The following is an 18,486-nucleotide window of genomic DNA, read 5'->3' as shown; positions in this document are numbered from 1 at the left end:
CTCAGCAGCTGGAGATGACAGGATGAAGATGGGGGTCCAGTGGGAGACTTACTGGTTGCAGCCACAGCTTCAGTTACATTTCAGTGCTTTAGGAAGATATTTTAGGGCCGTGCTATGAAATTTGTGGTCTTTCAGTATGGCATAGGTTAGTCTAGCGTGCGCAGTGTTCCCTGTGCTGGCCTCACTGCAATGGTCTTGGGCTCCTTGAAGGCACAGTAGGGTTTGTTTCAGTTTCACCCCTGTCTCTTCTCTTCATAAAATTTCTCTCTGCATTCTCAGCTCTATCAGGCTCCTTCCCCCTAACTTGTCTCCATCCGTCAGACTCTCAGAGCTACTGTAGGTTTTGTGAGGGGGAATTGGAACAGGAGCTGTGACCTACAAGCCAGTTTCCCCAGGTGGATAGACTCCCCGGCAAGCCGCAAGCCGCAGAGAGGCCTCCTCACTCCAGCAACGTGGCCGGCCCAGGGCCTCGCAGCCTGGGGGGCGGGGGCCGGGCCGGGGTTCTTGGGCTCCGGAGGGGGAGGGACAGCCTGAGCCTCTGCAGGGTGGGCACAGGAGGCCCCCTTCCCCCCCCCCCCGCCCGCGGTGGGCGAGTGGCCCGAGGCGGGGATGCCCGGGCAGCTGGAGGCGGCTGGCAAGGTGGCCGCGCCCTGGGGTGGCTGGGGCTGCGCTGTTCCTAGGAGACGGGAGCAGCGGCCGGCGGGGGAGGGGAGCCAGTGGGCTGCTGCTCTAGAAGCTGAAAGGGCTGCAGGGAGCTCTGGGTAAGACGTTTGCTGCTGCTGCTGCTGCTGTTGCTGCTGCTGCTGCTGCTGCGGTGGAAGCTGCTGGGAGTCAGTCAGAGGCGGGAGGACCGAGAGGGAGGAGGCTGCGTTCGCAGCCAGCCATGCTGAATCACTGTTGCTGAGCGCATCTCCCGCGGCTGGCCCCCAGCGCAGAGGGCGCACCCGGCTGGGCCTCGCCTCATGGAGGGTGAGAGGTATGTATGTTATGAAGTGTGTGTGTGTGTTTGTGTGTGTGTGTGTGAGAGAGAGAGAGAGAGAGAGCGAGCGAGCACAAGCGGGAGCCAGTGGTGCAGCTCCTCGCTTCTGTATGTGTACTGGCCAGGCAGGGTGGGAGACCTGGCCACTGATGGGTCCCAGGGGGCCGGGGCAGGGCAGGGAAGCCCCTTCGCAGAGACCTGGGGCAGGACTGGGCTTACTGGGCAGCGGTGCCCCCGCAACAGGGGACTTCCTGGCTGGTGCTCGGGTGCAGCTTTAGCAGGGGATGAGCCGGGATTGCCTTCCCAGGCCGTCTCAAGGAGGCGTTTCCCTTTCTTGGCTACTTTCTGGGGGGTGGTTTTTCTTTGGTGTGGGGGGGTCTCTGATGTCACATCAGGGCTGGCCTGGCATGGAGTGCTTACATGTTCACACCAGCGTGCTCAAATCTGAAGCGTACCATGCTCATGTCTATCCTAAAAGGATGTGTGTGTGTGTGTGTGTGTGTGTGTGTGTGCGTGCACGCCCGTGCGCCCATGTACACAGTTCAAATAAGAAGGGGAGAAACCCATTCAGGTGACACTTGCTCTGAACTGACTTTTATTTTCATTGAAAAGTTTATGGATGATACTGGAATGTATGTGCTTTAGAGGAGCTCCTGCTCCTTCCATCAGGGATTCCTGTGAAATAGGAATGAACAGAAGGGAATTCAAGTACTTTGTTGAGCTGGATCTAACTAGCAAGAGTTTATTTTCCAGCAGGCACATGCATAGACATTTTAAACTGTTATCTAAAGGTCTGATTCTTTTATTTGGGAGGTGCTCTGTGCAGTGTGGGGGCGGGTCATTCCTCTGTGCTGAAACGTCGTCTCCTCCTGTCGTGTCAGCCTCTTCATTCTGTAGGTCTGCAGTGGTAGAGAACAAGGCTTGCCATTTTCCTTGAGGGGAGGCAAAGGCCCCGGGGGCCTCAGTCATGGAGGGGTCAGGTGTGGCACCACAAACAGGAGGGCTGCTGCTTTGAGTTACTAGTTTGATGCAGATGATAACAGGCTGGTGAAATGATAACAGGTTCAGCTAGCTCAGCACTGGAGATTACCTCAATAAACACTTTCCTCTGCACATACAGCCCTGACTCCTGCATCCCACAGGGCTGGGTGATGCCATTAACCATCTCTTGACCCTGTTAGGGTTGGCATGGTTGTTGGACGGCTTCCGTCTGATGAGGCCCCAGAGACTGCGTTTCTTGATGTGATTCCCACAGGAAGAGTCTGGGACTTTTAGTCTGAGCATGCTGCTGATGTACTTCTCTCTCAGTGCTTTTTGCAACAGGAGCTTAGAGGTTGGACTCCATGTGGCGTGCTGGGCAGCAGAGCATCTGGAGGCCTATTTCCTTGGCTGGTAGCAGAGATGGGTAGTGTCCTCACCTTCCATCAGTCTGATAGCTAGCAGAAGGGCAGGGGTGATGTGAATGGCGGTTTAGAGATCAGGCCCAATTTGCTTGACTGGTGGCCTATCGGGGCTGAAAGGTCCTTGTGAGATGGGCAGTGGATCAAAGTACTGCCTCCTGAGCATTTGGGGGCATCTACTGTGTTCCTGTTCTATTTTCAGAAATGTAATGAGCTTTTGCCCTCTAGGAGATATCTTGTTCTTTGACACTCTGGGGCCTCCCTGCTGGGATGGCTCGTGTCCTGGGCTTTATGACCCCTGGATTTTGTTTTTCCCCTACTGGAGTCAGAGTAGGCAAGAAATCCAAACTGAGCAGTGTTTACCACATCACCCATTACCTTTTGTTCCCACTTCAAGTCCAGCTTACCATGTCAGGCATTCAGGCCTTCAGAAATCTGGCCCAGTCTGCGTTCCCTTTGCTCACCCAAAATCCCCACCCCGAGCGATGTTTTGGTCTCTTCTATGACCACACATCCTGTATACAACTCTATCCAGTTCCAGATCCTTCGCTCCTGGAGTTCCTTTTACCTGGAATGCCTTTCCCTTCTTCTTTTCCAAAACTTATACATCTAATAAGGCTGTTTTAAAACCCTACTCTGTGTTGAAAACTTCAGCTTTTCTAGTTCAAATTTCTAGTTCTTCTGAATTCTAGTCTCTCCAGTTTGTATCTGTAGTTAGGGTTAGGAGATACTGAATAATAAGCGTCCTCACCAGATGTTCTTCTGCTTTAGTTTCATATATCTTACAAGTCCCCAGACTCAGAGATAGGTCCTCAAGGCGAAAGACGGTGCCTATGCCTCTGAATGCTCCTCACGCATTGCTGTGTGGCTGCGTGCATAGTAGGTGCTGCATAATTATTTGACGATTAGTTGATAACTTTTGTGGAAAGCTCTGATAATGAAGAAGAAAGTTGGTGAGAGAAGAGATTGAAACCTTTGGCCAATAGGTTCATCTTTGGCTATCAGCCTTATTATCTCAGCACGGGTCGTTGACCCGGTGGAATGCTTTGTAGGCGGAGAACAGAGGAAGCGGCCTTGTTTTATAAGTTCCCTGGGAAACCCAGGGCTAGAGAAGCGGAGTGACTGGCCTAGGATCACATGTCAAAACCTCCAGCGGCTGGAGGAATCCTGAATCTGTGCTTGTTCCACACTTAACCTGCTGAAGTTTAATTGGGGCTGTTTTTAACCATTAAAATTTTTCAGCCAAGAGATTTTTAATGAACAGTTTTCTTTCTTTGCCATGAAGGTATGAAAATAACTTCTCCCTTAAAAGGCTGTTAATTGAAAGCATGGGATTTAGAGTAACACAGACCTTATAGTGAATCTGCTTCATAAACTGTGTGACCTTGAGTGTGTCACACTTTTTCATACATAATTTTTCTTTTTAGTTTAAAGGGAGTAATAACAGGATCTATACTACACAGAGTTATTGTCAAGATCAAATGAGTTGTTGTCAAGATCCTAAAACATAGGAAGAAGGATCTAGTAAAGGATCTTTTTGTGGTACAGACTCAGTATTAGGTAAATGGTACTTGTTATCTTTGGTGTTCATCTATTGCCCTCTTATACTGCCCGACTCATGCTGGGGTTCTACCTGAGGCTTATTTTAAGGACTTTCTGTATTTATCATCTGAAGCAGACTATGTGGGATTTTTCCCATGAGAAAATTAGGGAGAGCTTATCAGGTCCATTTTCTTGCTTCTATCCAAACCATGCATTTCCTCATAGTGAGATACAGAATGGGACTTGGCATTCCTTCTGCTAGGTTTCCCCAACACCTACCTTAATCCTCCTTTTCATAGATATCCTGAGGCATCTGGATGCCTTAATGGTTTGGAATCATGAACTGGATACACTTATCCAGCCAAAATCTCAGGAAGAACCTATGATTTTGCACTTGCCTTTGCTGTATCCCCGAAGCTGTCCAGCTCTCTAAAGAACTTGCTGATGCTAAGATTCCCCATCTCCCTTTGTGAAGAATCAGTGTTTCTTCGTCAGAGGAAGATGATTCTTCCTTCTGGTTTGTGAAGGAGCAGAGTTTCTGGGTCTCAGCTACTATACTGACAAATTGTGTATATGGGCCTCTGTGTTTGTAGAGCAGATAGACATTGAAAATGGCAGTTACTCTCACCATTTGGATTTTATTTCAGTTCTGGAACTCAGCTTTGTGGGCTGAGCACCTTATTTATACTCCAGAGATGGGTGGTGGTGATAGTTGCACATGAATCTACTTAATGCCGCTGAACTATACACTTAAAAGTGGTTAAAATGGAAAATGTCATATTATGTATATTGCCAAAATTAAATTTTTTTTTTCAGGGGCGCCTGACTGGCTCAGTTGATAGAGCATGCAACTCTTGATCTTGGGGTTATGAGTTTGAGCCCCATGTTTGGTGTAGAAATTACTTAAAAATAAAATCTCAAAAAATTTTTTTCTAGGCACAGTGTCTATATCTGCAAAATTTGCAGAGAACAACTTTGGGAAGAAGCATCATAAAAAGGGGAAGTTAGTTGGTCATTTTTCTTAAAATTATGGTTTTCTTCTTTGGAAGCAATGGGATGCACCTCCTTGAGAGAGGTACCATGCATCCAGCACTGTGACATGAAGTGGTGGGAGCAGTTCTCAGGAGAGTGGCTCATCTTTACAAGGAGAATTTGTTCTGGACCTCAGGGAATTTCAGAGCCAGAAGAACTTTTTTCATCCTTGACCCATGAGCAGAAAGATCATATTTCTTGAGAAGACATGACTTAGCTGATATTCTCAAAATGCTGAGTTTTGCATTACCAGATAAAATGTCAACAAGACCCAGGGAAGAGCAGGTATTGAGCATCCTTGCCTTTTCTCTCTTCCCATGGCATATCCTTGAGTCCTCTCCCACCCTTAGTAGTCATAGATAGAAACTTTTGTAGATATTTTTGGGCATCATTGATGCCTGAAGCAGATGTGCATTTCAACTATGATAACTGAAACCAAATTTTCCATTTTGTAAATATTTGTTGGCGAAGTAAGGTTTTTAACTGCCAAATGCAAAGTCAGTGAAGCCTCTTGATTTCCCAATACCCAGATTTGGGTGTTGAGGATTTTGCTTGCTAGGTTTTAGATGGTTCAGCTAGAGGCAGGCAAGAACATTTTGGAGTAAGTGTTCTAAAGCTAGGGCTTTATTTGATGAAATTTGCCATTGTAGAAGTGACCTAATTCTTTTCAGTTGCTGGGTGAACCCTAAAACTAGGTTAGACTGAAAAAGAGCATTAATAAACTATAATAAAAAATAACTTGAACATGCTTTATTCTTGGACATTTTCCTGTTCAATTAATTCAGTTCTTAAGCTAGAAATCTGTAACTTTTTATCATTTATGAGGATGTTCAAGTCTCTCAATACAACTCTCCTGGACTTTTCTTTTTAACTGATAAAAGTCCATCACAGCCTCTATCAAAACCACACACACAGAAGAGTTCAGCTGTCCTGTTGAACCCAAATAGAAGCTTGGCTCCTAAAATGCCACATGACAAGGGGTGTTTTTCTCTTTTAGTCTTCCTCTCTCCTTTTCTCATTCTGTCTTTCTGCATGCAAGTGTTTCTCTTGGGTTTTACATTTTTACACAGCCCGTTTAAGAGACCCCACCCCCAGTCCCACCTTACCCCCACCCAGCCACTGCCACCCCAGCCCTGGGTTTTGAAGGAAATTGCCTAGGAATTGGGCTCCTATAGTAATGTGATTAGCAACATACCTGTCCTGGAGTTTGTTCAGCAAGGAGCACATAGTAGGAATGGCAGCAGCTGCCCTCCAGCTTTGACAAATCATGAAAGATGGATGTGGACACTGCTTAGTTCAGTATAATTAATAGTATCAACTCTAATAATACACACTGCAGTTTCCCTGCAGTCAGTGGAGTGGAGTAGTGCTATGCCACGGGTCCTGTAGGGTTCAGTCCTTTCTGTTTGGCCTGACTGGGCTGTACAGTAAAGAACCTCCGAGAGTGGGACCTTATGCATTGAGCTCCCTTGGCCAGACAGCCTGTGCACATTGTCCCAAGTCACTGACTATTGCTAGTAAGGGCCTAGGCCCTGGCATCAGGTAGACCTGAGTTTGAATGTCAGTTCCCTACCTAGTAGTTATACGAGACTTCCAGGCAAGTTTTATCTCAGTGCTTCAGGAAATAAATAGGGCTATTCTGGAGATGCAGTGAGATCGTGAAGGCAAAGTGCTTTAACATATTATTAGCTTTTGGTGAATGCTGTTAATAACTGTTAGCCAGGAGCTATAGCTTACTGATGCACATCTTGTGTGTGCCTGTGTGGGCTGTCACAGGGGCTTAGCCTGATGCTATGAATATTGGCAGCACCACTGAAAGAGTATGAAGAATTAGGGGGCCTTGTAGCGGCCTGTGTGTAGGTGGTGGAGGTGGTGTTTCTTGATGGCTCTAGTCCTGAATCCTGCTGCCTGGATATCTCCAAGGGACAGGCCCTTTATTAACCCAGAGGTAGAGATTTAAATTTGGTCATTTTGGCCTTGAACTTTAGGATTGGGATACATACTAGATCCATAGTTGGTCCAGAGCCCTGTAGGTATAGAAACCCTGTTTTGTCATTGTCCTACTGCTGCCCAGACTTGGAGAAGCAGAGTCATGCTGATGAGCTCTTCATGAGAACCAAAAGTACAACAGTCAGAATGGCGCCTTATTAATTTGCAGTGAAGACTACTACTGTCAAGATGCTCCTGAGGGCCCGCTACCCATTTTTTTTTTGCTTCCTTCCTGGACCAGATTGATCAAAGGCTGCATAGTGAGCTAGGGACTGATGTATGATATTCAAATATTTACAGGCTTCGAGCTTTCCAACAAGGATCCCACCTGAAGCTGAACCGGGTCAGACCATGATGCTTAAATCATTTCTTTCCTAGACAGTGTGCAATGAGCTGGACAAGGGGCTTTCTCTGGTTCTTGTTTTTCAGTTTCCCTTTCTAAACAGCGCTTTTTTTGTTGGGGGATTTTAGGGTGTTTGACATAATCTTAACTCTGACTCAGAGCTCTTCTGCCTTCTTTAGGTGACATTGTCTCTTTATTCTCTCTCATCTGTGGCTTGCACATAATGTGCTTGGGCTCTTTATGTGTGGCTCAGCATCAACCTATGCTCTCTGACCTTGATTTGCATTTCTTGAAGACTTTCAGAGGAGATGCAGTGCCTAACAGCAGCATTTCTGGGTCTCCACTTTCTTGTCGTCCATGTTCCCTCCTACCCTAGGCCCTCTGGAGCTCCTCATTTGGCAGATCCCCCAAACTCCCTGCATAGTCAGCCAGCTCAGAGCCTTTTCCATCTCAGCCTTGCTGACAGGCTTTCTATAGAAGTGTCTTGTCTTTTCTATTCCTTGCATGAATTTTCCTGAGCAATGGGAAGAGCCTGAGAATTGACAGAGTAAGTAACTACCCTTCATGCTTTCCTCCCTCCTCTCTAGTTGATGATGCCTTTCTCTCTCCCTGTGTCCTCTTTATTTCCTATCACCAGTACAGGGGATTAGACTAGCTAAGAAAGAACCTCGCCTCTCTATTATGGGGGTCCAAAGAAGGGAAGTTGAGAAGGACAAAGCCATAATTATTTTGATGAGAAGAAATGAGGAAAGATGGAATAGTTGGTAGTTATACCTTACTTACTTACCTATCCAGTTATTTACTCAGTGATTATTTATTGAGCACCGCCATGTGCTAGAGCTCAGAATACAGAGGGAAATAAGACACTATCCTTGTTCTCTTGGAGCTCAAAGTCTAGAGTTGGCACTGGTGTGCTAGGGCCAGCACTCATCCATTTGCAAGAGCTGCTTGTTAAATTGTCACGAGTTTTGTGAGTCATTCTATGAAGCCTAACCTTTATTAAAAATAAATTACATAACTTAATCATAAGTTATAAACAAGTATAATGAATACCTCAAACTCATCACTTCTAGTTATTTTACTGTGGTCTATGCCTTTTAGATTATGTCTCTTGTGTCTGTATAGTGGAAATACTGTATAGTAGTATAATGGTGTGCTGTTATACATCTTTTTCCAGCTCAACATGTTCAGTAACATCATGTTTGTAGCTCAAAATCTGCCACAGTGGGAGTATTTACACCATGGAAATTGGCAAATGTTACAAATCAGGGCTCTCTTCCTTGAAACCAACTGTTAAACATGCACCATGTGGGGGAGGCAGAAAAGAGGTAATTACAATATTATATGGAGGAAAGCAAAGAACAGAAGGGAAATTAATCTAGTGGGTAGTGGAGGATGATAGGGAAGACTTCCAGCAAGAGACTTGAAGAGCTAGTAAGAATGATAAGAATGAATAGGGTAGGGCAAAGGAGCCTGGTATATTTAGGCAGGTGCAAGTATTTTAGTACTACAGTAGCAAGAAGTCTTCAGGACAATGATAGAATTCTGAAGGGCCAGGCTAGGTCCCTGAGATTTATTCTGAATGCAGTGAGAAACCCAGTAAGGGGTTTCACATAGTAGAACATCCCTTGCACACACTGACATTCTGTAAAGGCCTCTCTGGAGTTAGGGAGGGTGTTATCTTAGTAAGGCAGGCAAGGGATCATGATGGCCTGGGCTGATGTTGTGGTTGCAGTGACTGTGAGATGGATTAAAGGAGTGCTTGGTGCTATATGTGAGGGGTTTGAGGGAGGGGGAAAGAGGATATTAAGGATGACATCCGAGTTTCTGCCTCTTGGATAGGTGAGTGGGTGGTTGGTTTTGCCTCTGAGAGAGTACAGAAAGAAGAAGAGGTTTGAGGAATAGTAGGGAGGGTGGAGAGCCTCAGTTTTAGATAGTTTTAGTATAAGTTACTGTGCAAAATATGAGGGAGTCAAGACAGACTTTGGGTATGTGGATCTGGGTTGTAGAGAACAAGGGAGGGCAGGAGAAAAGATGGTGAGAGGTGGTATGCTGAGAAGGCCTATTATTTAGAACTTAGATTTTTTTAAAAAGAATTATTTATTTATTCATGAGAGACACAGAGAGATTGAGAGAGAGGCAGAGACATAGGCAGAGGGAGAAGCGGGCTTCTCGCAGGGAGCCTGACGTGGGACTTGATCCAGGATCTCGGGATCACGCCCTGAGCTGGAGGCAGATGCTCAACTGCTGAGCCACCCAGGTGTCCCGATATTTTTATTTATAACTTCTGTATTTAAAAAAAATAACTTCTGTATTTAATATTTTATGTGTATTGATTTATAGTTTAGCTCTGAAAACTGACCCCACTTTTGCTTTTTAAAATCATTAGCCTTGGAGCCATTGGATGGGGCAGACTATTCCACTGTTCCACTCTGCTCTACTATTTATCACTTGTAAGGACAAGCAAAGGGTTTTCAGGTCAGAGTTCACTGATGGCAAATATGTTATGAGGGCCTGTTATGGGCATGGTGCCATGTGGGGCAAGCTAAGCCATGTAGAGTCCCTGGATTCGTGGTCCTTGTCCACCAGGTATAAGAGGAGTGGGTTTTTAGATAGGTGCCATGAAAACATAATCAAATACAGGACAGTATTCTGTATGCAGGATTAGTTATAGGACAGAAATACTTGAGGCATTTAGGGAAGACAGAGATCACTTAGGACCAAAGTATTCAGAGGACTTCACAGAAGAGACAAAGCTTAGCTAGTTCTGGAAGAGCAGGCATTTAGACTATCATAGAAGAAAAGGGAGAAGGAGTCTGTCTATAGTGGATGATTCGTCTGATCAGTAGAAAATGGGTACTCAGTAAATATTTGAGTAGAAGATAGGGCTAGGATTTAGGTATAGTCCAGGTCAAGGAAGACCTTGAAGACCTTGAATACTAAGCAAGGTATCATGACCTTTATCCTGTAGGCTGCTGCTGTTTCAGTGTTTTAGCTATGTAGTCCTTTGAAAAGAAGGAAGCAGCAGGCTCTGAGTGAGCTTCTAGCTTACATTCTTCATGGGCCCCTGAAGAGACCTGTGGGCAGTGAGAATCTGAAAGATGTGATCTGAATGACTTTTTAGTGATTGATTTTGTGCACAAAGCACTTGCAGGGAGGGCATCTAAAATGGGGGACAGCCACTGTCGTAGGACAGAGGGGAGAGGCACTGTCATAGGCTTGACCAAGGGAAAAGAGAATTGGATAGCCTAGGAAGGAAGGGCCAGCTGTGTTCATCCTTCTTTTTAAAACATTTTTTTAAAGATTTATTTATTTATTTATTTATTTATTTATTTATTTATTTATTTATTTATTTATTTATGAGAGAGAGAAAGAGAGTGTGTGTGTGAGAGAGAGAGAGAGCACGAGTGAGGAGGGGGCAAGAAGGAGAAAGAGAATCTCAAGCAGACTCCTGCTGAGCACAGAACCTGACGTGGGGCTCGATCCCATGATCCTGAAATCATGACCTGAGCTGAAATCAAGAGTTGAATGTTTAACTGACTGAGCCACCCAGGTGCCCCTGTGTTCATCCTTCTTAAAGCTATGAGTCTTGGCTATTTCATATATATGACTTATTGGATGACATCAGTGAGAATGTGAATTAGGTCTGGGCCAACATGTAATACTTTGTTTCTGTGGGATATTGAAGGGGTTGTTGGCATTTTTACCTGCTAGGCTAAAGGAATTACTCACTTCCTGTGTTCACTATGGCACCATTGGTGGTTCATGTAAATATGTTTAATAACATGACAGTGTGTAAAATTAATTAATAAGCCAGATTTGTTGTGGTCCGACAAAGTTGACTAGTCTAATTCTGCTGCAGCTTAAATGGTAAATGGCTTTGATGGCCATTTCTGTATATTTCTATAAGACAGAACAAGGATACTGCCTGGCCCATGCTTTCTCACCACATCTGTTGTTGCTGACACATTTGACTCTTAGATATGGCTCAGCTTGAAAGTCACTGAAACTCTGGACGTCTCAGCATAGATGAATGCTCCTTTGTTAAATAGTCAGAGGTTCAGATCTGGTGGGAGGGGCATATATAAATTAATATTACCTATGGAGAGAATTGGGTGGTCTGTATGCTTCTTGCCAGATGGTGAAACATCGAAGGCTGACTCACTTCAGTTGGACTGGGTGGGAGTTCTTGAAGCCTGGTATGGTGTTTTTATTTTTTTTTTTCCTTTAAGTGTTCTTAATGAGTAGATCTATATACATATGTACGAAATTAAGAGGATCACACCACATTTATGCATTACATACACAAATATTTGGAGGATTCATGGAGGAGGGTGGTTGAAGTGAATTAAAGATCAACTCTTCTCCAATCTGTAGGTAAGACTGTATTTAAGTCATAGCAGAGGAAATTTTTAAAGAAGTTTTTAAGAAGACTTCCGAAGAAATTAAGTCACTGTCCTATCTCCAAAAGATGTTTTATGTATACATGAGATCTAGCATAGTGACCGGACATTTTTCCTTATTCTTTCTTGGTATTGATGAAGAATAATATGCAACAGCTTCAAAATAATAATCTTTCTCAAGCCAGACATCCTGCAGACCCGGTCAAGGATCAGTTACATCTTTGTATCCCCTAGTGTTGGTTCCAGCTCTATTCCATATTTTTCAAAAGCAGAAAAGCAGTCTGAAAATAGACATTTCTGAAGACCTTGTATGATTTTAGTAGGGACTGAAACTTAGGAACGGATCCAAGTTGGAGCCAATCTTTACTCCTGGAGAAATCAGCCAGTTTGTGCTTTAGAATAAGGGAATTTGCTAATAAAGGCTTTTTAGTGGAAAACATTTAGTGGCCAAATCTGCCTAGAGAAATGTGTGTATTGTGGGTATGTGTAATTTTGGCTAGGTCTGGCCAGAGTGAAAGACCTTATGGACCTTGAACAGACAAGAGAAGAGGAATATGCCTCTATGTGATCTGTGTTTCATAGGTGGGAGGGAAATCTGCATCTGCTGTGTCTAGGATCATGAACTGAGCACACCGGGGCCTTCAGAGAGTGGGAGTGGGCTATCTGTGGAGACTAACTAAGATCTGGTAGGGATGGAGGGAGAAAGATTTAGGGGAGGGAATGGTGGCATCTAGCAATTTGGTCTGAGCACATGATCCTAGACTGAGGCACGTGTGTGTGCGCATGCACGTGCGCATATATATGGACATGCTGGAGGGTGTAGACTGTGGTGAATAGCTTGGGCTGATTCAAGTCAGACACCTGAGCTCAGTTCCCATTTCTGCAACTTAAAATCTGAGTGATCTTGTCCAAGATTCCTAACTTCTCTGAGCAGTTAGCCCCTCTCTCTCCTCTCTTTCCTGCTCCCTGGAAGGTCAGTGAGTTGCCAAGAAGCTTGTACCTTCCAGAACCCAGGAATCCAGAGTCTACTCCAGACTTCCTTTGTTATCACAGAGGTGCAGAGTAGGAGAAGGAAGAGACCTTAGGATCTTTATGATGTCCAGCCTTGCCCCCGGATCGAGTGTGGAAAAGGCTCTGGATATAGCGGGGAGACCAAATGTCCTTCCCCTAATCAGCCCAATAGTTGGGCTGGCTTTGATATGAATTGCTTTTTGTTGAACTTTATCCTTTGAATAGGCAATCTGTGTTCGAGACCTTTTGGTAAACACAATAATGTATTAGGGCTACATCATTATTATTATTGTATTAGGGCTACAAAGAGGAGCAAGCCTTCCCGTTCACTGGTCGTACTGGAAGATTGTTGTCAGTGCTTTCAAAATAGTCCTATTTGGTCTACTTCTATTCCATATATGTGAAATAGAACTAATAATGTCTGTCCTTTTAAGAGCTCTGATCTTACTAGGTCCCTGTCAAAAGCCTTCAGTGGTTTTCTGATCAATACCAAAGTATATTTTTCCCCCCTTGGCTTTTAAGTCTCTTTACAATTTGAAGACAGCACTTAATAATGAATATTTGTACAGTCTTTTTATAGTTTCTAGATTTGTCCCGGGAATGCAAGTATGGTTTCATTTTAGAAAATATATTAGTATCATTTACCACATGAAAAGATTAAAGGGAAAAATCCATATGATCAGCTCATTAGATTCACAAAAATGTTTGATAAATTCAGTATAATTTTATGATTAAAACCAATAAAATACAAGGGAATTTTCTTTATTTGATTAAGGTCATCTGTAAAAATCCTACAACAAACATGCGCAATGTGGAAACATTAGAAACATCTTTAAAATCAGGAAGATAACAAGAATATTAGCAACTTTCTGTTCAACATGTGAGGCTATCCTAGCAGTGCAAAATTTCTTTCAAAAAAAAAATTAGAGGCCTAAGAATTGGAAAGAAGGGAAAAAACCCTCTGGCAGTATGTGCAGGTTAATATGATTGTTTACATAGAACACCTTATTGACTCTTCAGACAAATAAAGAAATAGGAACATTTGATAAGGTGGCAAAATAGTAATTTGCAAAAATCAGTTGCATTTTATAAAAAAGCTGTCTCATTCAGAGACATTCATACAATTCAAAAAATATACCATTGCTATTGTAAAACAACAGTCTTAAAGTACTTAGCAAATTTAATCAAATATGTATAAAGTTATATAGAAAAATATAAAGTTTTAACATTAAAGAAGATTATATAAATGGAGAGAGATATTCCATTTTCATGGATTGGAAGACATAATATCAGAAAGATGTGAGTTCTATCCTAATAGATCTATAGATTCAATGCAGTTTCCATCAAGATCCCATGAGTCTTTCATAGAACTTAAAAAACTGATACTAAAATTTGCATGAAAGAGTAAAGAAACTGGAATAGTGAAGACACATTTGAAGCATAATAATAGGATTGAGGATTTGCTCTGTCAGGTATCAAGCCTCATAATGAAGTGACAGAAATAATGTGGAATTGGCATAGAGACATATAAACTGACCAATGGAATAGCTTAGAGAGTCTGAATGGAAATGGATCCCTATATTTGGAACTTTGACATATGACCTATGGTGGCATGACAGGTAAGTGGGAAAAACAAGTGTTCAGTAAGTGGAACGTATGGGAAAACATTAGATCTGTATTTCACATCATGACATAAAAATCAGCATCAGATATGGGCCATTAACCAAAAACAAAAATGATAAACTTTTGGGGATTCCTGGGTGGCTCAGTGGTTTAGCGCCTGCTTTTGGCCCAGAGCGTAATCCTGGAGACCTGAGATTGAGTCCCATGTCTGGCTCTCTGCATGGAGCCTGCTTCTCCCTCTGCCTGTGTCTCTGCCTCTCTCTCTCTCTGCCTCTTTCATGAATAAATAAATAAAATCTTAAAAAAAAGAAATTAGGTAAAATGAATGTTTAAAAAATGATAAACTTTTAGTAGAACATAGAAATTATCTTTCTGGCCTTGGTGTAGGGAAAGACACTTTTTTTTTTTTTAAATCTTAGGTAGTGAATATACAGTGCAATATTGGTTTTAGGAGTAGAATTCGATGATTCATCAGTTACATATAATACCCAGTATTCATCACAAGTGCCCTCCTAATACCCATCCCTCATCCAGCCCATCCCTCACCTAGCCCATTCCCCCTAGTTTGTTCTCTATCATTAAGAGTCTCTTGTGGCTTGTTTGCCTCTCTCCTGTTTTTCTCTTCCCCCTTCCCATATGTTCATCTGTTTTGAAAGACACTGATTTTAAAATAAATAATGCTTGTGGGATTTCTCATATGAAACTTTGCACCTTTGCTAGGTGTTCCTTCACCTTGATCACCTGTTTTTGAGATTTTCTTTGCCTCCCTAAGCATACTACTCTAATCCTATGCTTTTGGGCATCTCTCGATATTTATCTTCCTGTGCTCAGGTAACTTCCTTGCCCCCAGAATTCAGATAGTCCCACAGTTCAGATGACCATGGCTTGTATTTGCATATTGAACTGAAGGTGGGACAGGAAGCCAAAGGAGGTGTCTATCATGGTCAGATGAACTGTAGGTCTTGCATGCTGGTTGTATTTGAATGTTCTAATAGTCACAAATTTCATTGTAAGATCTGTAGAGATTATCAGGTCTCTGGAACATTCTCTTAACCACAGAAGCCCCTTTCTTAAACCAGTTTGCAGGTCTAGGTGGTAGCATGTAGGGAGGCACACCATGCAAAGGTAAAGCAAACTATCTTTAAACTAGAATTTGAATGAATTGTGAGTCCCCAAGTCTACACAAGTGGAGAAGTTTCGGTTTTCCTCTTAGAACAGGTCCTGGACTTGATCTTGGAGCTGAATAATTTAATCAATTTGGGGGGAAAAAGTCCTTTTGTGGTTCATTCCTTTGCTAATTTTTTTCCATCCCCCATAAAGCTGAAACCCATTGCTCAGGAGTAGTTGGACATCTAGTTGGCATCCATAGGAATCTGAGTGTTTTGTCTTCAGTACCAAGGACTTTGAGGTTATGAATGACTCTTGCTAGTCTCCACCTGCTCACTTAGTCCACACAGACAGGCCTTCTTTTTCATAACAGTGACAGTTCCTTGTCTTTGGATGGGATTATGCTTTCCCAGAAGCTTTCACTCCTGTGCGTTGTTCTCCCTACCACAGCCAGTGTGATCTTTCTCAAGCACAAATGTGTTCATTTCTCTCTCCTTTAGATGGCTTTTCATTGTCTAGAAGCTGCTTGGAAGTCCAAGCTCCTTGGCTTTGTTACTATGACCCTTACTGGACTGCTCTGTCTTCTAGCCTTTAGTGTTGAAGCTCTCCTAGTTTTATTGAACTCCTTTGACTCTTTCCCTTTAGGTTTCTGTGTATCTACTCTTTGCCCTGCCAGGGTGCTCTCCATATTCCTTCTTAACTTGTCTTATTTTTACTCTTCCTTGAGATTTCTGCTCTCCCTCAGCTTCTGGGAAGTTTCCCCTTATCCTGCCAGCACTGGAGTCACTGCCCATCCTCTGCGCTTCTGTGCCTCCTGTCCAATCATAATAATGAAGATATGATGTTTAGGTGTTTGCTTGGCTTCCTCCTACACTGGGCTCAAATCTCAGCTTTGTGAGAGCAGCTGTCTCTTACCTTGTTTGTTGTGTTTCCCCAAAATACAGTGCCTGGCACATGGTAGGCTCCATTGAATGTTGAGTGGATAAGTTTCCCTGTGAAGTGAGTGGGAAGCACTTAATCTCCTCCCATGCTCCCACCCCTTCAGAGGTGGGCAGAGCATAAGGACTTCTCATAAAGTCTGACTAAGGACCTGGCTTCCACCAGCTTCCACCAGAGGAATGTTCTTTGCATTGGAAGATCCTGCAGAAATGGCTGACCCAATGCATTTCTTTCCCTGCTGAGTCTGTGATGAAGAAAACAAGCTGACAAAGATGCTTCTGGTGGGTGGGCAATTGCATTGAGTTGTGGCAGCTGGGCAAATGGGTTTACCAACATGTGATCCTCTCTTTACCCTCCCACTCCCTTCCTGTTCACAGCATCAAGCTGAGCTCCCAGCCCCCGGTTCAGGCCGGGGATGATGAAAAGAACCAGAGGACGATCACTGTCAACTCTGCCCACATGGGGAAGGCGTTCAAGGTTATGAATGAACTGCGGAGGTACTTTTCCTATTTTGCTTGTGCCCTTTTGGGAAGAACTTGGTGAGTGAGCGTCATCAGGCACTGAGAGCAGAACACCACCAGCTTAGTGAATTCTCACTTTCCCCCACCTACTCACAGTCACTTGGCTTCTCCCTTTAAACTCCATCAAGACAGAATGGCTTTCAGAAAGCTTTCTCTTTCCTTTGTATTGATTCAACACCTTTCATTTGACTCCTTAATCACAGGGAAATAATTTTTTTTTAAAGTTAGAGCAGTTTTGTTCATAAATTTGGTTTCCAACCAAACCAGCTGCTTGAAGACCAATAGTAGAATAATGACAATGCTGATACATAGTTGCAGATTAAAGATTGTGGGTGATACACGTTTTCTTTTGGCCACCTCCTCTCATTCCTTGATCTGAATTTAGCTTTTTACAACAGCTAAATAAATGGAAGATTACCTAGTGTTTTCAAGCAATTTAACTCTGTAAAGAAAGAAATGAAATGCAAATGTGCTCATCCTCTGCGAGCTAATGGTGAGGGGTGTGCAGGCTATTTATAAGGCCAATAGGTACCTCTGGTGAGCTTGTTGCAAGGCAGATTCAGGACACTGAACATGTTTTTTGTGCGAAGGCTGCACGCCCAATCTCTTCCTTACCAGGGAACTCAAAATCTTCCTTTGCCCACGGCATTATTTATAGCATACTTCACCCTATTGTGAGCTATACTTGTTAATCTCCTCTTTTCTCTGCCATTTATGAGCTCCCTGAAGACGGACAGCTTCTGAATCATTTTGATCCATAGTACGCAGTACTTCATAGGAGCCTCAAGGCATTTACCAAAGACGCCTAGAGGCCCTGACTAGGCTCTGGGATGGGTATGAGTGAAAAAGTATTAACAGTTCAATGAAAATGATCTTCCTATAGTATAGAATAGGTGTTATGAAAGAGAAATGCATCAGGTGCCTGTCAGGTGATAGATATACAATAGTTACTTATTTCCGAAGGGGTACTATGAAAGCAAGTATAACATACCACAACTTTGGAGAACACTTTCTAAAGGGGATGGTGCTTGAGCTAAATTTTGAAGGATAAGTAAGAGTTAAGGAAATAACAAGTGGTGGGATTAGGGGGAAGTCTTTCAAGCAGAAAAAAATGGGATAAGTAAAAGGACATAGAACTGAAGATGTGTTTGTTGAGTAGTGGGGCTAAACTACTTTTAAACAAAAATTTATGTGGTTCTGTATTTGTTTCCTCCCTTCCCCTTTTTGCGGGACCCAGTCTTTGCCATTAAAAACCAAGTTAAATTAAATTTGTCTTACGCACTACTGCTCAGTTTTTATTAGGCCTCCTGCCAGATTTCCTGGAGGCTCTACCCACTGTCATCTTAGGCAGTGGGCAGTGCTGATGTTCATGCCTATGGGTACAATTCTCTTGTCCCTGAAGAATTTGTGTTGTGTTCTATAGATACCAGTGACATTCCTCATTTAGTTCCCATCTATATGGCTTTTGTCTGATTTAAGATTCTAGGTCGCTGAATAAACAACCTATATTTACATTTCAAGGAATTAGAAAAAGAAGAACAAACTAAGCCCAAAGTTATCAGAAGGAAGGAAATATTAAAGATTTTATTTATTTATT

General features: G+C 43.2%; 1 protein-coding gene across 4 annotated transcripts in view; it reads left to right on the top strand.

The window, feature by feature from the left end:
- The first annotated feature begins 526 nt into the window (after window positions 1-526).
- The window catches only part of KLHL3 (kelch like family member 3), a 112,825-nt gene continuing 94,865 nt past the window's right edge, over window positions 527-18,486 (top strand). For 2 of the 4 annotated variants that reach the window (XM_025433019.3, XM_049091819.1), the window contains exons 1-2: window positions 533-976; window positions 16,746-16,865. In XM_025433019.3, coding sequence (XP_025288804.1) covers window positions 963-976; window positions 16,746-16,865 — 134 coding nt within the window. In that variant the 5' untranslated portion in view covers window positions 533-962. Of the gene's footprint in view, window positions 977-16,745; window positions 16,866-18,486 lie in introns of all 4 variants that reach the window. The other 2 variants (XM_025433018.3, XM_049091820.1) reach the window with 2 other exon arrangements.

This window comes from Canis lupus, chromosome 11 (assembly GCF_003254725.2).
Source record: "Canis lupus dingo isolate Sandy chromosome 11, ASM325472v2, whole genome shotgun sequence".
NCBI classification, from domain to species: Eukaryota; Metazoa; Chordata; class Mammalia; order Carnivora; family Canidae; genus Canis; species Canis lupus.
This window is presented reverse-complemented; position numbering and strand designations above follow the sequence as displayed.